This window comes from Callorhinchus milii, unplaced genomic scaffold, assembly GCF_018977255.1.
Source record: "Callorhinchus milii isolate IMCB2004 unplaced genomic scaffold, IMCB_Cmil_1.0 Scaffold2, whole genome shotgun sequence".
Classification (NCBI taxonomy): Eukaryota; Metazoa; Chordata; class Chondrichthyes; order Chimaeriformes; family Callorhinchidae; genus Callorhinchus; species Callorhinchus milii.
The window spans coordinates 115,024,303-115,041,183 of NW_024704743.1; the positions used below are offsets into that span (position 1 = coordinate 115,024,303).

At 37.4% G+C, this 16,881-nt stretch overlaps 1 protein-coding gene across 4 annotated transcripts in view; it reads left to right on the forward strand.

The window, feature by feature from the left end:
- ppp1r42 (protein phosphatase 1, regulatory subunit 42) overlaps window positions 1-13,484 on the forward strand; it is a 29,030-nt gene extending 15,546 nt beyond the window's left edge. For all 4 annotated transcript variants that reach the window (XM_007886837.1, XM_007886845.1, XM_007886854.1 and 1 more), the window contains 2 exons: window positions 1,558-1,744; window positions 13,202-13,484. In XM_007886837.1, the coding sequence (XP_007885028.1) occupies window positions 1,558-1,744; window positions 13,202-13,262 (248 nt within the window). In that variant the 3' untranslated portion in view covers window positions 13,263-13,484. The remainder of the gene's footprint in view (window positions 1-1,557; window positions 1,745-13,201) is intronic.
- Window positions 13,485-16,881: the final 3,397 nt, after the last annotated feature.

Consider the following 16,881-nt stretch of genomic DNA (forward strand, 5'->3'; position numbering starts at 1 on the left):
AATTAAGCGCTCTGGATGCTACCCTGCGTGACAGGGACTATATAATGCAAGTTGTTGTTGGCACAATAGTATCATCAGTGTGATACTGTTAACAAGACTATTCGTGAACCGGGATACATCACTAAATCATTTAAATATGTTTAAATTGTCTGTGTGCAGATGATTCCCAAATCTACTTCTCCTCCTCCAACAGTGACTCCCAGTCCGTTGATGTCCTGTCAGCTTGTTTGATGGACATTAAGGCCTGGATGAGCGCAAATTTCCTGTAGCTGAATGTTGGCAAGAAGGAAGCCACCTGCCCAGACTATTCCAATGCCCTGCTCGCTGGTCTCCCCAGCTCTACAATACACAAAATTAAACTAAAAATTCAGAACGCCACCTCCCGGATTCTCACTCAAAACTCCTTACCCACATCACACCAGTCCTTGCCAGGTTCCACTGGCTCCTAATCGATTTCAAGATCATTTTTCAAATCCCTTCATTCCCTCGCACCTCCCTTCCCATTCGACTCGCTTACCGCCCACTCCCCCATCCGCTGTCTCCATTCAGCTGGCTCCAGCCTCCTGTTCTTCCCTCGTCCCCTCCACTCCACCATCAGTGGCTGTGCCTTCAGCCACTATGCCCCAAAACTTCACCACTGTCAAGTGCTCCAGGACACCAAACTGCATGGAGGGCACTATATAAATACAAGTTGTTGTTGTTGTCTCAACATTGTACAGATAATTGGGTTTGCTTTGTTTTAAATATTGTGCACTTTTTTAGTCACATTACTTTCAAAATGACATTGATATATTAGAAAGATTCAGAGAGAAGTACAAGGGTAATGCCAGGACTTCGACCTCTTAGCTATGTAGAGCAACTCAGAAAACTGACCTGCTATCATCAGGAAAAAAACATTGAGAAGAGACATTATCCAAATTTTTAAAATGCTGTGAGCACTATCTAAGTTTTCTTATGATCCTATAATGTGGAGTCCTGTAGCTCAGTGGTTAGAGCACTCGCTTTGCAAGCGAGAGACCTGAGTTCAATTCCAGGCAGAGGGCGAAACCTTGGGCAAGTTTCCTTACTCGACACAGAGCCTAATAATAATCCCTCCAAAACCAAAAAACAATAATAAATTGGTCATTTTCAATCCACGACTGTTTGTGGGACATTGCTGTGTGCAATTGGCTGCCGCGTTCGCCCACAAATATACAGTCAATTCACTTTACAATGTGTTCTGTGAAGCTCTTTGGGACGTCCTCCCAACGTGAAAAGCGCTATATCAAATGCAAGGATTATTATTATTATATAATAGTTCAGGTCCTATTCATATATCAAGAAGTGCGAAGTACTTTATATGTTATTAGAAAAACAAAAGTACAGTATTTAGAATTAGATTTATAGATTATAGTTGTGACTTGGAGGACATGTGCTGAATCCTTTTGAAAGAGTTTTTTTAATATAGGGTTGCTTAGGTAAGGAATGTGTGCTTTTGTAAATGAACACCGTTAATTTAGGATTTTTTTCTGTTTGTTGAAAAAATAACTTTAACGTATTGTTACTTTTGTCTCTAAGACTATCCACAAGCAATCCAGCACCAAATGAGTAGAAATTATTCCTCACCCGGTATTCGTAGAATCAGGAGAGCGATGGATGTACAAGTTAAGAAACCCAGCCTTCCGAATGTGGCAGATAGCAAAAAAGATAATTTATATCCAGAACTGGAGTTAAAGGGCATGGGTGATGGCACTGATGGGATCAGGTAAGGTTCTCAAAATATATTTCTTTTTACCAAATTTACAATAATTTCAACTAATTGACTTATGTTAAGCAGCTTTGTCTTGGAATTAATATAAATTAACATTTCCCATATTTTTCTTTTATACTAATTATTCTCTTCTATTTTTCTTTACCTGAGAAAGTTTTGAATTGGAAAAACATTCTACTTAATTACTGAGCAGATATTGCAATATTCGTTGCGTTGATTTAGCTTTGCTTATTGCTCAACCTCATAAACATTGCTCGCACCATTGCTAGCCTGGCAGTTTAAATTTCAGCAGTTAAGGAAATGCTTTGAATCAATCACTTTTGAATAAAATTAAGACAGTTATGACGTCTGCAACTTAGTGTTTCTATAAATTAATCTTTAAATAATTTTAGAAACGATGTACAATAGGACACAATATTGTATCAGTTGTATTACCAACTTTTAAAAACATAACTCTTATCGATAGAAAGCTATTTTGTTTAGGATCAGAATGATCAAAGATCTCTTGTGTCCCTAAAATGGAAAAAATAGCAAAGATTATTCCATATATAGGACTTTTTTAAAATATGGTCAATACGCTGTCAATATTTAGTGAGTATCACAAGTTATAAAAAAAGTTGAACATTATTACGTATCACAGAGGTATTGAAATAATGAAATAAAACATAGAAGAATATATCATGTTTCCTGTTGTTCTGTGTTGTACAGTATCCTCCTTCGTAAGAACAGTTCTTAGTTTATTTGACATCCTGTAGAAATATATTTCAAACAATAAGTAAACAAAGTGACGACATTTCTTCAGCATCCATCACTAACTGTTTTTCTTTTATACAGTATTTGGATGTTGAAAATTATTTAGCAACTGCTGAGTCAAATTGACTGATATTTTCAGGAATTTCTGAGGCAAATAAATCTATGGTGTCTATCCTTAAATACTCATTAAGACTCCAACCCATGTATGTTTTTGTTAATGAAAAACTGTGATGTGCAAACTTGTGGTACTACATTTTCATTTTGAAACAGTTCAATTTCAAATTATATGATGATATGTTTTTATTCAAAATCTCAAACATTTTAAAGTAAACTATCCTAATTATATGTGTTGAGTGCTCTGTAAGGAATGCAGTATACTCAACTTAGTCCTGTTTTAATCAACATTGCATTGATGTATGTCTTTGACCTTTTGACAGCTAGTCACTTTAGATGGTTCAGTAAGAAAATGTAAACATTAGTTTGCTCCTTACATTCAAGAATGCTTGGTTAGGTGAAGGCGAAATGGAAAAGATTAATATGTACTTAATGAAGTATGGAAAATAGAGAGTACAATTAAATAATTGATTGAATAATAGTAGTTAAAAACAGGTTTTACTTAAATACTTATTTCCTTCCTTTTAGCCCCCCATCAATAAGATTGATGAATGGCCTACTGTTTGTAGGTTACAAACGCAGTCTCAAAGGTTTTTTCTAGCAAATAAACAACATTTTCTTTTCTGTTAATGACCCAAAGGTTGGATCATTAAAGGGGAAAAGTAGACTTTCAGTCTCAGACACAAGGATTTTTTGAGAGTTGGATCTCTGACATTTCACAACAGAGGTCTGCCGTGCTTGATTAATTCTGGTCAAGTCCCCTGAGAGGAAAAAATGAAATGAATTTTCCTTCTAGCTTCTAAGCTCGAGCATTTTTTCCTGAAACATGGATTATTCATGCATTACTTAGAAGTAATCATTCTCCTTCCAGTACTTGTTCAGACTTTTTTGTAAAAAAAATCATGCATTAAAGAACATTTAAATGGATTTAATTCTTATTGTGCTAACATTGCTGATTTTAGCAATGGATTAATTCCACTAAAAAGACATATTGTGGCTGTTTATTACTCATTTTAAAAATCTCCATGGTTTGAGCATTTTTAAAATATGAGTAGTTAATTCCTGTTTAGGGAATAACTTATTTTCCACATTGAACCCTATTATGTGCAATATGTCTGTCACAAAAGAGTCACATATAACCAGACGTGCATATAAGGAGGGTGACTACATTATTTGTAAATTGGGACTTTGGGAAAACCTTTATGCAACAGGGATTTATGTCCCTCACAGACACATCACAAACAAGCTCTATAATAAATTTAAATGGAATTTTTAATGAAGTGTTAGAAAGAATGTCATTTTGCACAGTATACAGTATTTTATACTTTTAACCCGTTTACTGTTGGGCCGCAGAAGCTACTGATGGTACACTCATTCATCAGTCATCCTCTTGCTCTGCCACATACTAAACTCATCAGAGTTTGACCAGGTCACATTTATGATGAACTGCTCCAGTACACTAAGTATAGAATTTTGGTTGGCTGAAAAACAGCCTTTAACGTCAGCTTTGAGCCAATGAAAAAAAGCTTTTTTTATTGAAAGTTGCTTCCACTTCCAAAATAGAGTATGGCAACCAGGAGGAATAAGGAATACAAAAACAGGTAAGTGCAATGTTTTAAGTTTCATTTTAAAGATAGAAAATAGTGACAAATGATGGAACAGTTAGGAAATGAAGGGTAATAATAAAAAAAGAACCAGACACCGAGGTAGATGAAAAGAAGCTAAAGCAGAAAGGAAAAAAAAGGTCAAGTGAAGCAGAATTACATGCATGGCAAGTTGCATTGCCATATTGAAATGCCTCAAAGCTATTTACAGATAAACTGTTAAGTTTAGTGTTTTTTTGTAGGCAAGCCAGGCACCAGCAAGATAATAATAACCTTACGTTTGGTATAGCAACATCACATTGTCAAAACGTCTTAAGGAACCTTGCACAATTTTCTGTAAAATATAGTGACTAAATAAGCAGTTAATTTGTAGAATTATTGCTTGGGATATCCTTCTCTTTTTGAATATTATCATGGCACCGTTATAGGCTTATTGAACAGGCAGACTGGGCCTTAGTTTAAAATCTCATCCAAAAGATGGCTTCTCTGATAATGCAGTGTTTTCCCAGTCCCGCAATGGAATATCAGCCTAGACTATAAACTCAAGTGCCAATGTGGATTTGACCCTACCATCCTTTGACCTAGAGAAGTGAGCACTATCATCTGAGCCAAAATTGTTTTGTATTTATTTAAAATTGTTTTAGGGCTTATTTTTTGTAAATTTGGTGTATTCTACAAAAAAGGTACATCGTGGCATTTGAGAAGCTTTCTTACAGTAATATTTGCTTTGTTTCTCCATCAAAACATGTTACTGTTTTGAAAAGGAGTAGGGAATTCCTCTGGGGCGCTGGACAAATATTCCTCCCGCATTCAAATTTAACATAAAAAGATTAATTCGTCATTAATAGTATTGCAGTAGTATCAGCGTATTGGATTATAATAGTAATCTTCCTGTTAGTACATTGTATTAGTAATATTGCTGTTAGCTCCTGTTTTTGCCTACATAACTGTAAATCATTATATTCCTCATATGAAGCACTTTTAAACATTTTGACTAAAACGTCATATCACATGCATATATTATAATAGCTATTGATACCATTACATATGAACTGAAAACTATCAACTTAGTTATCCCAGAGAAACAGTACTATCCACCGATCTGTTAGAAATCCTTTTTTAAATTTAATGTGTCGGATTATTTTTTTAATTTCCCCCCCACTGATTTATACCTCTCTTCTGGCCTGGCCTCCTCTTTTCGAGGAGCGGTTTCACAATGGTTGATTGCACTCTGATATTCCGCCGAAATGGTGATTGTTCTTGTATAAACCTTGGCAGTGAGTTTCGGCAGGCCACTCAACAGGGCCACTCAACTGTAGAGCGTGTTATAACTGGGCCTGATCTCTCCCCCTCCATCTGCTACACAACCAGTAGAGCATGCTATAGAGGGATGAGGAATATAAATAATAATATATAATGATAATCCTTGCATTTGACATAGCGCTTTTCACATCTTCTAGACCTCTCAAAGCGCTTTACAGAATATAATGTAAAGTAAGTTGACTGTATATTTTGTGGGCGAAACACGGCAGCCAATTGTGTCCCACAAACAGTCGTGGATTAAAGTGACCAACTTATTATTGTTTTTTTTCTTGAGAGATTATTATCAGGCTTGTGGAGTAAGGAAACTTACCCAAGGTTTCGTCCTGCCGGGAATTGAACCCAGTTCTCTTGCTTGCGTGGCGAGTGCTCTAACCACTAAGCTACAGGACTCCATAGGAATAGAAACCTTGGCTGGTTTCCCCCTCTTTAATTTAGCCTCCCCATTCAGCCCTGGTTTCCAACCTGCAAGTTCCTAGTCCATTAGCTGCTGCTCTCTCTATCTGCCACACCATCGGGGTTGGCTTTTCACCCCCTACCAGAAGAAAGAGCTACAAAGAAATCATGTAATATTTCCTATATAACTTAATAGTGTATATTGGTATCCAAGCAAATAAAATATATTTACTGAGGAAATTATGGCTGCAGAGATAAAATAGTTTTAAGATTGACAATTAGTGGTATATTGACATTGCTTAATTGCTTGACTTATGCCTCTCTTCTGGCCTGTCCTCTTGCTGGAGAATAGTTCCATAATTATTAGTTGCGCTTTGAAACCCCACCCAAGTGGGGACCATCAATAACGACTCTAAAGTCAGTGTCAAATTATCAATTGAATTGGAGAACACTCATGCTCGGTCTGTAATTCAGTCTGTAACAATAATAGCAGAAGAAATATGGAGTTGAAATTCCAGGAGCTGAGCTAGGTGTAAGGATCTTATTTTTGTGCTGGAGGTATAATGATATAGTCATATTCTATGGACAGCATAGTTTACTGATTGCCAATCAGGCAATGAGAATTGCTCACCAACATATACTTTGACAAGTCAACAACCTATACCTCATGGCTCAGACATGAACAATGGCTGGCCACATGTGTGGGATACCAAGGAACTGCACCCCAACAAGAGGAGGCTTGCAACTAAGCAACACGGAGAGACCATGGCAAGGCCAGCTGGTGAAATGAAAAATTGAGCAGAGCTAGAAATGCCCACATTATATTGTCATGTTCAAATGCAATTATGGGGCCCTCCCCTCACTCAAGTCATTCCCACAGTGGCATGTGGAGATTGGTAAGTATGTGTAGAGGATCATGGGCATAAATCCACCATTCCAATAATAATCCCTCCAAAACCAAAAACAATAATAAATTGGTCATTTTCAATCTGCAACTGTTTGTGGGACATTGCTGTGCGCAATTAGCTGCCGCGTTCGCCCACAAATATACAGTCAATTCACTTTACAGTGTGTTCTGTGAAGCGCTTTGCGACGTCCTCCCGACATGAAAAGCGCTATATCAAATGCAAGGATTATTATTATTATTTGTGCATCAGTGCTCCTGTGCTCTGCCACTCTTTTTTTNGTAGATTCCTATAACTTCTTATTTTAGTTTATCAAACTTCCTTTCCTCCCAAAAGGTAACTGGCTTTTGATGTCTTGCTGAAGACAGAACTGCATTGTGCAGATCTTTTCTTGCATTGACTTTAAAAACCTCAAATGACCCATTGGACCCAGATAAGACCTACTTTAAGTGGGTCTTATCTGAGTACATTTGCTCTTTGTGTTTCAATTGCAAACAAGTGGAAAGTAGGCTAGCCTGGTGTCCCACCCCATGCTAGCTGGCCCATGGCTTGCCCTGAGCCCAAAGCAAGCTTTTTTGTGGCTTCAGTAACAGAAAAGGGGAAGATTATGATTTTACTGCAAAGATTGTTTGCAGACAAACACAAGAGAAAGTTGAGCCATAATATTATCAGTTTACTTAAGTGTTATAATCTGGAAAAAATATTTCAACATGAAAGTGAATTCTTTATTTAACAATTTGTCATAATTACTAACCAATATATTTAAATATACATTGATTGCCAAGTAGTAACAAACAAGCTGATATTTGTATGAAACTTGGCAATAACAGATCATAATAAACAGTTAAACAGGATTTAAACAATGCAAAGTGGTCTGGAAGAAATGGAAGAGCTAATTAGCCTTAATTCAGTAGTATCAGTGAACCATGCTGTTTGCTTTCTTGCATGTCCACCCTATCAGGAGCCAAGCGAAAAAGACCACATTACATTTGATGAGATGTTTGACAATAGTCTTTTGCTGCATTTGATCCATAACTAATGCTTCTAAGCAAAGTGAGATAAGTAACTTGGGTCTATGTCTAGCAAAGAATGCTAAGATTAGAACAAAACGGAGAACAGCCTCTTTTTCCAGCTTATGTTTTGGAGGTGCATGTTCTTTTAGCTGTACTTAAAACAAGCAGTGGCATTGCCACAGGGAAATATGCAATCCTATTCCCTACTGTCTGATAAATGTTTGTGGGAGGTGAGGCCCGAAAGGGAATAAAGTGGGAGATTTATATTTTTTATAAAGAAAACTCATAACCAGTGAAATTTCATTTGTAGAAATATGGTAAAGATTTTAGTTTTTTTTAAGGTGGTAATCTGTATTTTGAAAGGAACAAACTATTTTGAAAGCATACAAACTATCTCAAAGTTGCAAAGTGATTATTTCATGTCAAAATTGTTTTAAATACTCAGTGCTCTTATGTAATGTGATACTTACGAAATATGACAAAATTGCAGAGAAGCCTGTTCATTTTCTGTTGGGATTAAATACCATACTTTGATGCTTACACGGTATTTTATGAGCAATTCTATTCTACTAGTTATTAGGAGCAATTATTAGTTTGTTAAATTAGCCAAATGTTTTCTTCTCACAATTATCCTTCTCATGTACTTATGTATTTCTGCAAAGCATTTAGGTACCATACAAGAGGCATCTTGCAAAAATGAAGGCACATATAATAATAATCCTTGCATTTGATACAGAGCCTCATCACATCTTCGAGATTTTCAAAGGCTTTCACAGAATACACTGTAAAGTGAATTGACTGTATATTTTGTGAAAATATATCAAGGTATTAAGAGGAATGTTGCAGCATCAGTAGAGGAGGGATATCTGTTGAACTAGCAGGATATAGTGAGCAATGTACCTCAGAGATCTGTGCTAAGGCTTCTTTAATTTTCTGTAGATATATTAATGTTTTGGACTTAAGCACAGCAGTTCAAACATGTCTAAATTTGCTAATCTTACCAAATTAGTGGGAATGGTAAATTAGGAGGAATGCACAAGACTACAGAAGGACATAGAGATAATAATAAAAATCCTTGCATTTGATATAGTGCATTTGGGAGGAAGAACACAGAAAAAACCACTCCAAATGGTAATATACTTGATGGAATGGAGTAGAGGGAACTCAGTACAAATGCATAAGTATTTAAAGGTGGGAAATGCTGCACAGTTACAGTTTCTTGCATCAAATTAGCAACATATTGAATCATTTATTACACAATTCAATTGCTTCAAAATGTTCATGTCCTCTAAAATAAACTATCTTTCTGATGGACTAAATGTAATGCAGGAACGTGGGTATTCAGCCTGGATACAGATGAACCCCGATTTTGAACTCTAAACAAAACAACTCCCAATTAAAGGTGGTAATCTGTATTTTGAAAGGAACAAACTATTTTGAAAGCATTCAAACTATCTCAAAGTTGCAAAGTGATTATTTCATGTCAAAATTGTTTTAAATACTCAGTGCTCTTGTGCAATGTGATACTTACGAAATATGACAAAATTGCAGAGAAGCAATTTGCTTTTGATAATAAAGCCTTCTGCAGTGTTTAATCAAATTAGTTCACGTTCAACATTAAGAATATTGCTATCACAAACAGAGAAAACAATTTTGACATGAAATAATCACTTTGCAACTTTGAGATAGTTTGTATGCTTTCAAAATAGTTTGTTCCTTTCAAAATACAGATTACCACCTTTTATTGGGAGTTGTTTTGTTTAGACTTCAAAATCGGGGTTCATCTGTATCCAGGCTGAATACCCACGTTCCTGCATTACATTTAGCCCATCAGAAAGATAGTTTCCTTTAACTATTAACATGCTGCTACTTAAATAGATTAAGCTTGACCAAGGTTATTAATAATAGAACTATACTGTCCAATTGAAAAGATGAATTGATTGAAGTACAGTACAGGAGATGTACTGAGGACCATGAGGGTTTTTTCCTTGACATGGATTATTTATGAGCAGTCTTTCCAATGTGTACATATGACAAGCTCTGTATATTTATAATGTAACACAAAACTTATTTCTTCATATTAATCATTGTTAGAAAGCCTATTGGAAATATTTAAATAAAAATATTTTTTATTATTGAAAGTAAGACAATCTAAGGTTTCAAAACGTATAAAACTGATATAAACAGTTTTGTATTTATTTATATATCTGATAGTGTCAGTAACTACTTGTAGTTATTGTTCATCTGGTGCAAGTTTTAGTTGTCAGGCTGACTCATTCGGTAGTATTTTGCTCTGACTGTGTGCAAATATATAGTCACTGCACTTAGAAAAACTCTGGAGTTTTTTCATGTTTTAATGTAATGAAATGCAAATATGTAAGAATTATTAGCATTTTTAAGTTCCATTGGTTGTTTGGGTGACGATTAGAAATGTATTACCTGATTTTTTACCACTATTTTTTTTAAAGCACAAGTCTCCTACAATAACAAACAGTAACATTACCTGATATCCACTACAGTACAAGTTAATCCTAAAACTGTTTGTGATAGCAATATTCTTAATGTTGAACGTGAACTAATTTGATTAAACACTGCAGAAGACTTTATTATCAAAAGCAACATGCTATGCATTAATATTTTTGAAACAAAATGGATCAATCACAGTTTTCAAGAATAATTTACTGGTCAGAATCATGAGGTATCTAGTCAGCTCATTACTGACTATAACTTCTTTAATAAGAATAGGAAACACATGTTGGCTCAAAGAATGCTACAAATCTGTAACACATTTAGGTGATCTCACAAACTACACCAGTAAAACTTGAGAGTTTATAAAGTCTTTCGATCCTCAAGATTGTACTATTCTTTTGAAACAATGCTTACAAAGATCAAAGCCAGTTTGCTCTTTTTATATAAGTAATATGGCCATCCCAGGACAGTGGGAGAGTGCTTGGGGGGATCTGTATGTTATATAGTTTTTTCCACGAGTATGAAAGTCCTGATAACTCATTAACTCACTGTGACAAAAAGTTAATTTCATGACCAAAGTTTATTTTATTTCTTTTCCCACTTTAGTGTTCCTCCACTTTTTATGTAATTCACAACATTCCCTACCTAAGTATGCAGGTGACCTTCTGGATCTCTGTCAATGCTATAATAATAATAATAATAATAATAATCCTTGCATTTGATATCGCGTCTTATCACGTCTTCAAGGCGTCTGAAAGCGCTTCATAGAATAACTTTATGTAATTCATAAGCCAGCCATTAGATGGTGTGGAAGAGTGTACTAGGTTTGCTCTGATGATCTGTTCAAAACTCAGTTCTGTTCAAGGGTTTATCAGAAATGTTAACTTGCTTGCCTTTGTTTCAGATGTTGATTGATTTGCTAATCATTTTAGCATTTTTGTTGTTTCAGATTTCGGAATTTGCATTGTTTTTCTTTTCTAAGATAGATTTGCATTTTTGATGAGTTTGCATTCTTCTGTTAGTTATTAATTCCTGATCGTTTAGCCAAGATTCAGGAATAGCTTTGACATGTCAAATAGAGATCACTTCCCAAAACAACAGCAATAACTTGTATTTATATAGCACCCTCCACGCTGGGCGGCGTCTCAGAGCGCTTAAAGGGACCTGCAAACATCCAGACAGAGAAAAGAGGTTATAGTACGTAGTAGAAAACTGGTGAACATAAAGAACATAAGAAAATGTGAAACAAGAAGTCATTTGGCACTAAATTTTGCCTCCTATAAACAATGTAAAAACAACAACAAATTATATTTGTCTAGCGCCTTTCACGTCGGGGTGACAGTCATGTATTTGGACCCAAACAGGGGATTTGTATCAGGGAGGGGGGAGGGTGGCCGAAGGCTCGGTCGAAGAGAAGGGTCTTGAGACGTGCCTTGAAGGAGGCGAGGGAGGGAGCGAGGCGAAGGGATTGTGGGATGGAGTTCCAAAGGGTGCAGGCAGAGAGGTTGAAGGCCCGACTGCCGATGATGGGGCGGGGGACGTGGAGGTGGGGAAAGACAGAGCAGGTCATGGCACAGATGTGGGGGAGAAAAGACAGTTGAGGGTCAAACAAGATGCTAAGGTTCTAGACTGGCTCAGTGAGATGGAGTATGAACCCTGGATGGTGATGCTGTCAGCGCCTGAGGTGTGGAGGCGCTGATGGGAGCCTCGGTCTTATTGACGTTCAACTGAAGAAAGTTAGCTCTCATCCAGGACTTGATGTCTGACAGACATTCTGTGAGAACAGTGGTCCTTGATTCGAGTATGGAAGCAGAAAGATAGAATTGGATGTCATCCGCATAACAACATCAATTTGCATTTATATGGCACCCTCCACTCCAGGCAGTGTCTCAGAGCATTTATCAATGGTGGAGCCCAAGGCCAAGCTAGTGGGAGGGGAAAGGTGACAGTAGGCATGGTCGAAAAGGAAGGTCTTCAAGCACAACCTGAAGATGGGGAAGGAGGGGGCGAGGCGAAGGGGTTTCGGGGCATAGTGGCTGAAGGCATGGCCGCCGATGGTGGAGAGGAGGATTTGGGGACGCAGAGGAGACCTGACCCAGTAGAGCGGAGGCAGCGGTACTGCTGTGGGGAGAGAGGAGGTTAGAGTGATGGGGGGGTGACAAGGAATGGAGGGATTTAAACACTAGTGAAGATCTTGAAGTCGATCTGCTCTGTGACAGGGAGCCAGTGGAGTTTGGCAAGGACTGGAGTAATCGGGGTACGAAGTTTGGTGTGGGTGAGAATGTGGGCGGCGAAGTTTTGAATGAGCTGGATGAGCATATGTGTGGAGGTTGACCCCATGCCTGCGAATGGTGTCACCAAGAGGGAGCATGTAGATGTTGAACAGGAGAGGTCCGAGGACAGAGTCCAAAATATTTCTCCTTGGCTCTCACAATGCAAAGGATGAAGTACTCCAAAAACAAGTTGAAAGATGTTGAATGTGAAAGGCAATATATCAAGGTTGATTAGTGAAGATATGGAAGTGGATCAGGCAATTCTAGAGTCTTCCTTGATTATTGTTGAGGTCTTAATGCTTTATGTACTTTAAACTAAGAGCATGAATCTATTCTTACAACCCTGATCATAGTTGTCATTATTTTATACTGTACTCAACAACACTTAGAACTGTTTAGATCCATAGAATATCTGATATCTCTCCCTATACTTTTAACTTTCAATACGCTTCTTGATCAGATATTTATCATCTTTTTTAAAGATGCTTTTCCACATATTGTTAACTGGTTTTGTTGGGAGTCTCTTCCACTAATTCATACTACTGTAGTCTGTGGGGAAAACATTTGCATATTTCTAAATTTTGTCTTCCTTTTCTTATCACAGAAATTCCTTTAGAAAGACACCTGCCACCATTCTGCAAATCCAGGACGCCCCTCATCCTTAGTTCCAACCTCGCTTGATACTGTGAACTGTGTTACTGAGGACAAACAACGGGCCTATTACCACCCTCCAGACACTCTACACTACTGGAAAAAGATAACCATATTCCACTTTACTTCGAAAGCATATGAATGTCATTATTTATTCCTTGTGTTATTTTGCAAACTTTTGGAATACCCTTGAAGTATTTGTTATTCTTGAAATAAAGAAGACAATGACATCTTAATGTTGGTTACATTTCTGTACATCAATACATTTTTAACATATACCACTGAATGTTTTATTTTCGCATAGAATTGTATTTTGAAATTTGTTTTCAGTTGCATCTTTGAAAGAAGGTTAAGTATAGATCGGCTTCTATTTCTTGTGTTGTAGGATAATTTTGATTTATTTTGGAGGAAGAGAATTCTAGAGATGTAGTTCCCTTATATTTCCTGGGTGGCCTTTTTGGAGACTCTTTTGTTAAAGGTAAGGTATTGAGCTAATGTGGGTGTAGTGTTGTTTCTACTGCTTGTCATTGTTTAATTAGGGAAACAATTAGGAAAATAAATATAGCGACTTACTGCTTTCAATGTTAATGTTACTTTGTGATGCATATGAATCAATCTTCCATTCAGTTTTCCTTCTTCTTTTTAACCTCTTTTGGGTATGGGACCTAATAAAAGACCGAGATTGTTTGCTTTAGTTCTACAATAACAACTCAAAATTATAAACAATGAAAATGCATAAATCTAGAAACTCCCATAAATTAATTATGTTAAATTCAGAAACTAAATACAGGTACATTAATGGACCAATTTCCCTTTTTATGTTGTATGGCCGTAAAGGTAAAAGAAAATGGTTAATCACAAGATCACCAGGGAGATTTGGATGAAGTTCCCTTCAAGTTTCCTTTCTCCACACATACGTCTCTGTTTACCAAGCAATAAATAGGAACCTGGTTGTTAGTCGATTGACGGATTGCTTTTGCAGGGATATTAACCCCTTCCCTAACATTTTTAAAAACAATTAATCCACAATTGTTTGTGGGACACTGCTGTGCACAAATAGCCCCCACCTTTCGCCCACAAAATATACAGTCACTCCACTTTACAGTATATTCTGTGAAGTGCTTTGAGCTGCCTCGAAGATGTGAAAAGGCACTATGTCAATTGCAAAGATTATTATTAATACTACTTGTTTGTTTCCCTTCAGTCAGTTCCTAATGCTTGTTATCAGATTGTATGATATTTTGTGAAATGCTGTTTGAAAATCTTGGTATATTATTTCATGTGGGTTTCACTGTCAATTTGGGATGTCAGATCAAAAATGCTTAAGATTACTCAGACTCAGATTACTTCAATGTGATAACTATTGAATTTATTGCTAAATTGATCCTAATTAATATTCAAGAAAGTATTGTTTTAAAAGATTAATATTGACAACACAAACATGTTGACATACATTATTGCAACTTTTTTGCATTATTTGCTTGTGTGCTTACTTCAACTTGTGTAGCAGACTTCCCATCTTACCATTGCACTAACTGTCTATTTATTATTATTATTTGTGGAGTCCTGTAGCTCAGTGGTTAGAGCACTCACTTTGCAAGCGAGAGACCTGAGTTCAATTCCAGGCACAGGGCGAAACCTTGGGCAAGTTTCCTTACTCCACACAGAGCCTAATAATAATCCCTCCAAAACCAAAAATAATAATAAATTGGTCATTTTCAATCTACAACTGTTTGTGGGACATTGCTGTGCGCAATTGGCTGCCGCGTTCGCCCACAAATATACAGTCAATTCACTTTACAGTGTGTTCTGTGAAGCGCTTTGGGACATCCTCCCGACGTGAAAAGCGCTATATCAAATGCAAGGATTATTATTATTATTATTATTACAAGCTATTGGTTTAACCAACTTGTAATGTGCTAATCAGATTGAACCAACAACGAATTGTAGGTGCAAATCACCAGAATTTTGACAAATCTGCAACAAATTTTAGCAACAGAAAATGTTCCCTTCCCTTCCTCAATTAACTCAACATTTCAAAGAAAATATCACAATTTCAAGATGGTTGCCAGCCTGGTTCAGATGGTATCATTCTTGCCTCTGAGTCAGAAGATTGTGGGTTCAAGCCCCATGTTATGACTAAGAACCCACAGTGTACCGTGAATGTTCGGAGGTGCTTCATTGTCAGAGGTGCCATGCTTTGAAAGAGAAGTTAAGCTGTCTACCTGTGCAGGTGGAAATTAAAGATCCCACAGCAATGCTCTAAAAAAAAAGGAGCTTCTTTCACATAAGATTGGCCATTCAGTTCATGGCTGTTTGTAGGTCATTGTGGGGACAAATTAGCTGTTGGATTCACATACAAACTACACAATCGCTATACTTTACAGTAAAATCCTGTGAGGCATTTTGAGACATCTCGACAATGATCACAGGCTCTATGTTAAATGCAATGATTGTCATTCACAGTTGAATTCACAGTATGTTTTTCTAAGCTTGATGTAATGTGACTAATAGAAATGAGGTCTGGGTTAACGAGAAAAAAGTAAACAAGATCGCGAGATCATACTGGGGTAACTGGCCAAATCAGTTGAATTCAGTTCCCCAGAAGTCATGCTTAAGCTATCCAATGCTCTGATTAAATCACATTTGAAATACTGTACGGCACACAATCTTGTTGCCAAACCAGAAAGACAACGATGCTTGCAGTATAAAAGCTCCTCAGTAAAGAGGAGAACAAGGCTGATCCCAGGTAAGATTTGCAGAACAACAAGACAAGGTAGAGCTATCAATAATATTAATAATTTGGTGTAGCGCCTTTCACGGTGGGTGAACATCCCAAAGCGTTTCACAGGATACACTGTAAAATGCAATATTCAGAACTCTGCAGCTCGTATCCTTGCCCGCATGAAGTTCCGTGAGTCGATCACCCCGTTCTCGCCCGGTTTCACTGGTTCCCCACCCCCCAGAGGATCGAGTTCAAGATCTTGTCCTCATCTTTAAAGTTTTCCTCGGTCTTGCTTCTCCCTACCTCTAAAATTTCACCAACCTGTCTCTTCTCTGGTTGACGGACATTGGCCGTCAACCGCCCTGCCTGCACCACCATCGGAGGTCAGTCCTTCAGCCTTTCTACCCCCACTTTCTGGAACGCCATCCCAGAGCTCCTTTGCCCCTTTGCCTCTCCATGCCACCACCACCCCCCCGCCCCCCCCCACCACCCCACCAACACCACCTCTAAGGCCAACACAAGACCTTCCTCTTAGAATGTGCCTTCAGTCATCTTCCTGCCTCCACCCTCCTTGCCCTCTAACACTCCACTCAGCGGCAATATAGTGGAGTCCTGTAGCATATTGGTTAGAGCACTTGTATCACAAGTGAGAGGATCCTGATTCGATTCCCAGGCAGGGCAAAACCTTAGAGAAGTTTCCTCACATCATACACCTCTGTTTACCTAGCAGTATGTAGGAACCAGTTGTTAGTCAATGGCAGATTATTATTACCACTTATTACCACTTTCTAGTGGTAATAATCCCGTCAAAAATTAATAATAATAATAATTTGGTCAAACAATCCATGATTGCTTGTGGGACACTGCTGTGCACAATTGGTTGCTGTGTTTCACCCGTAGTCTTACAG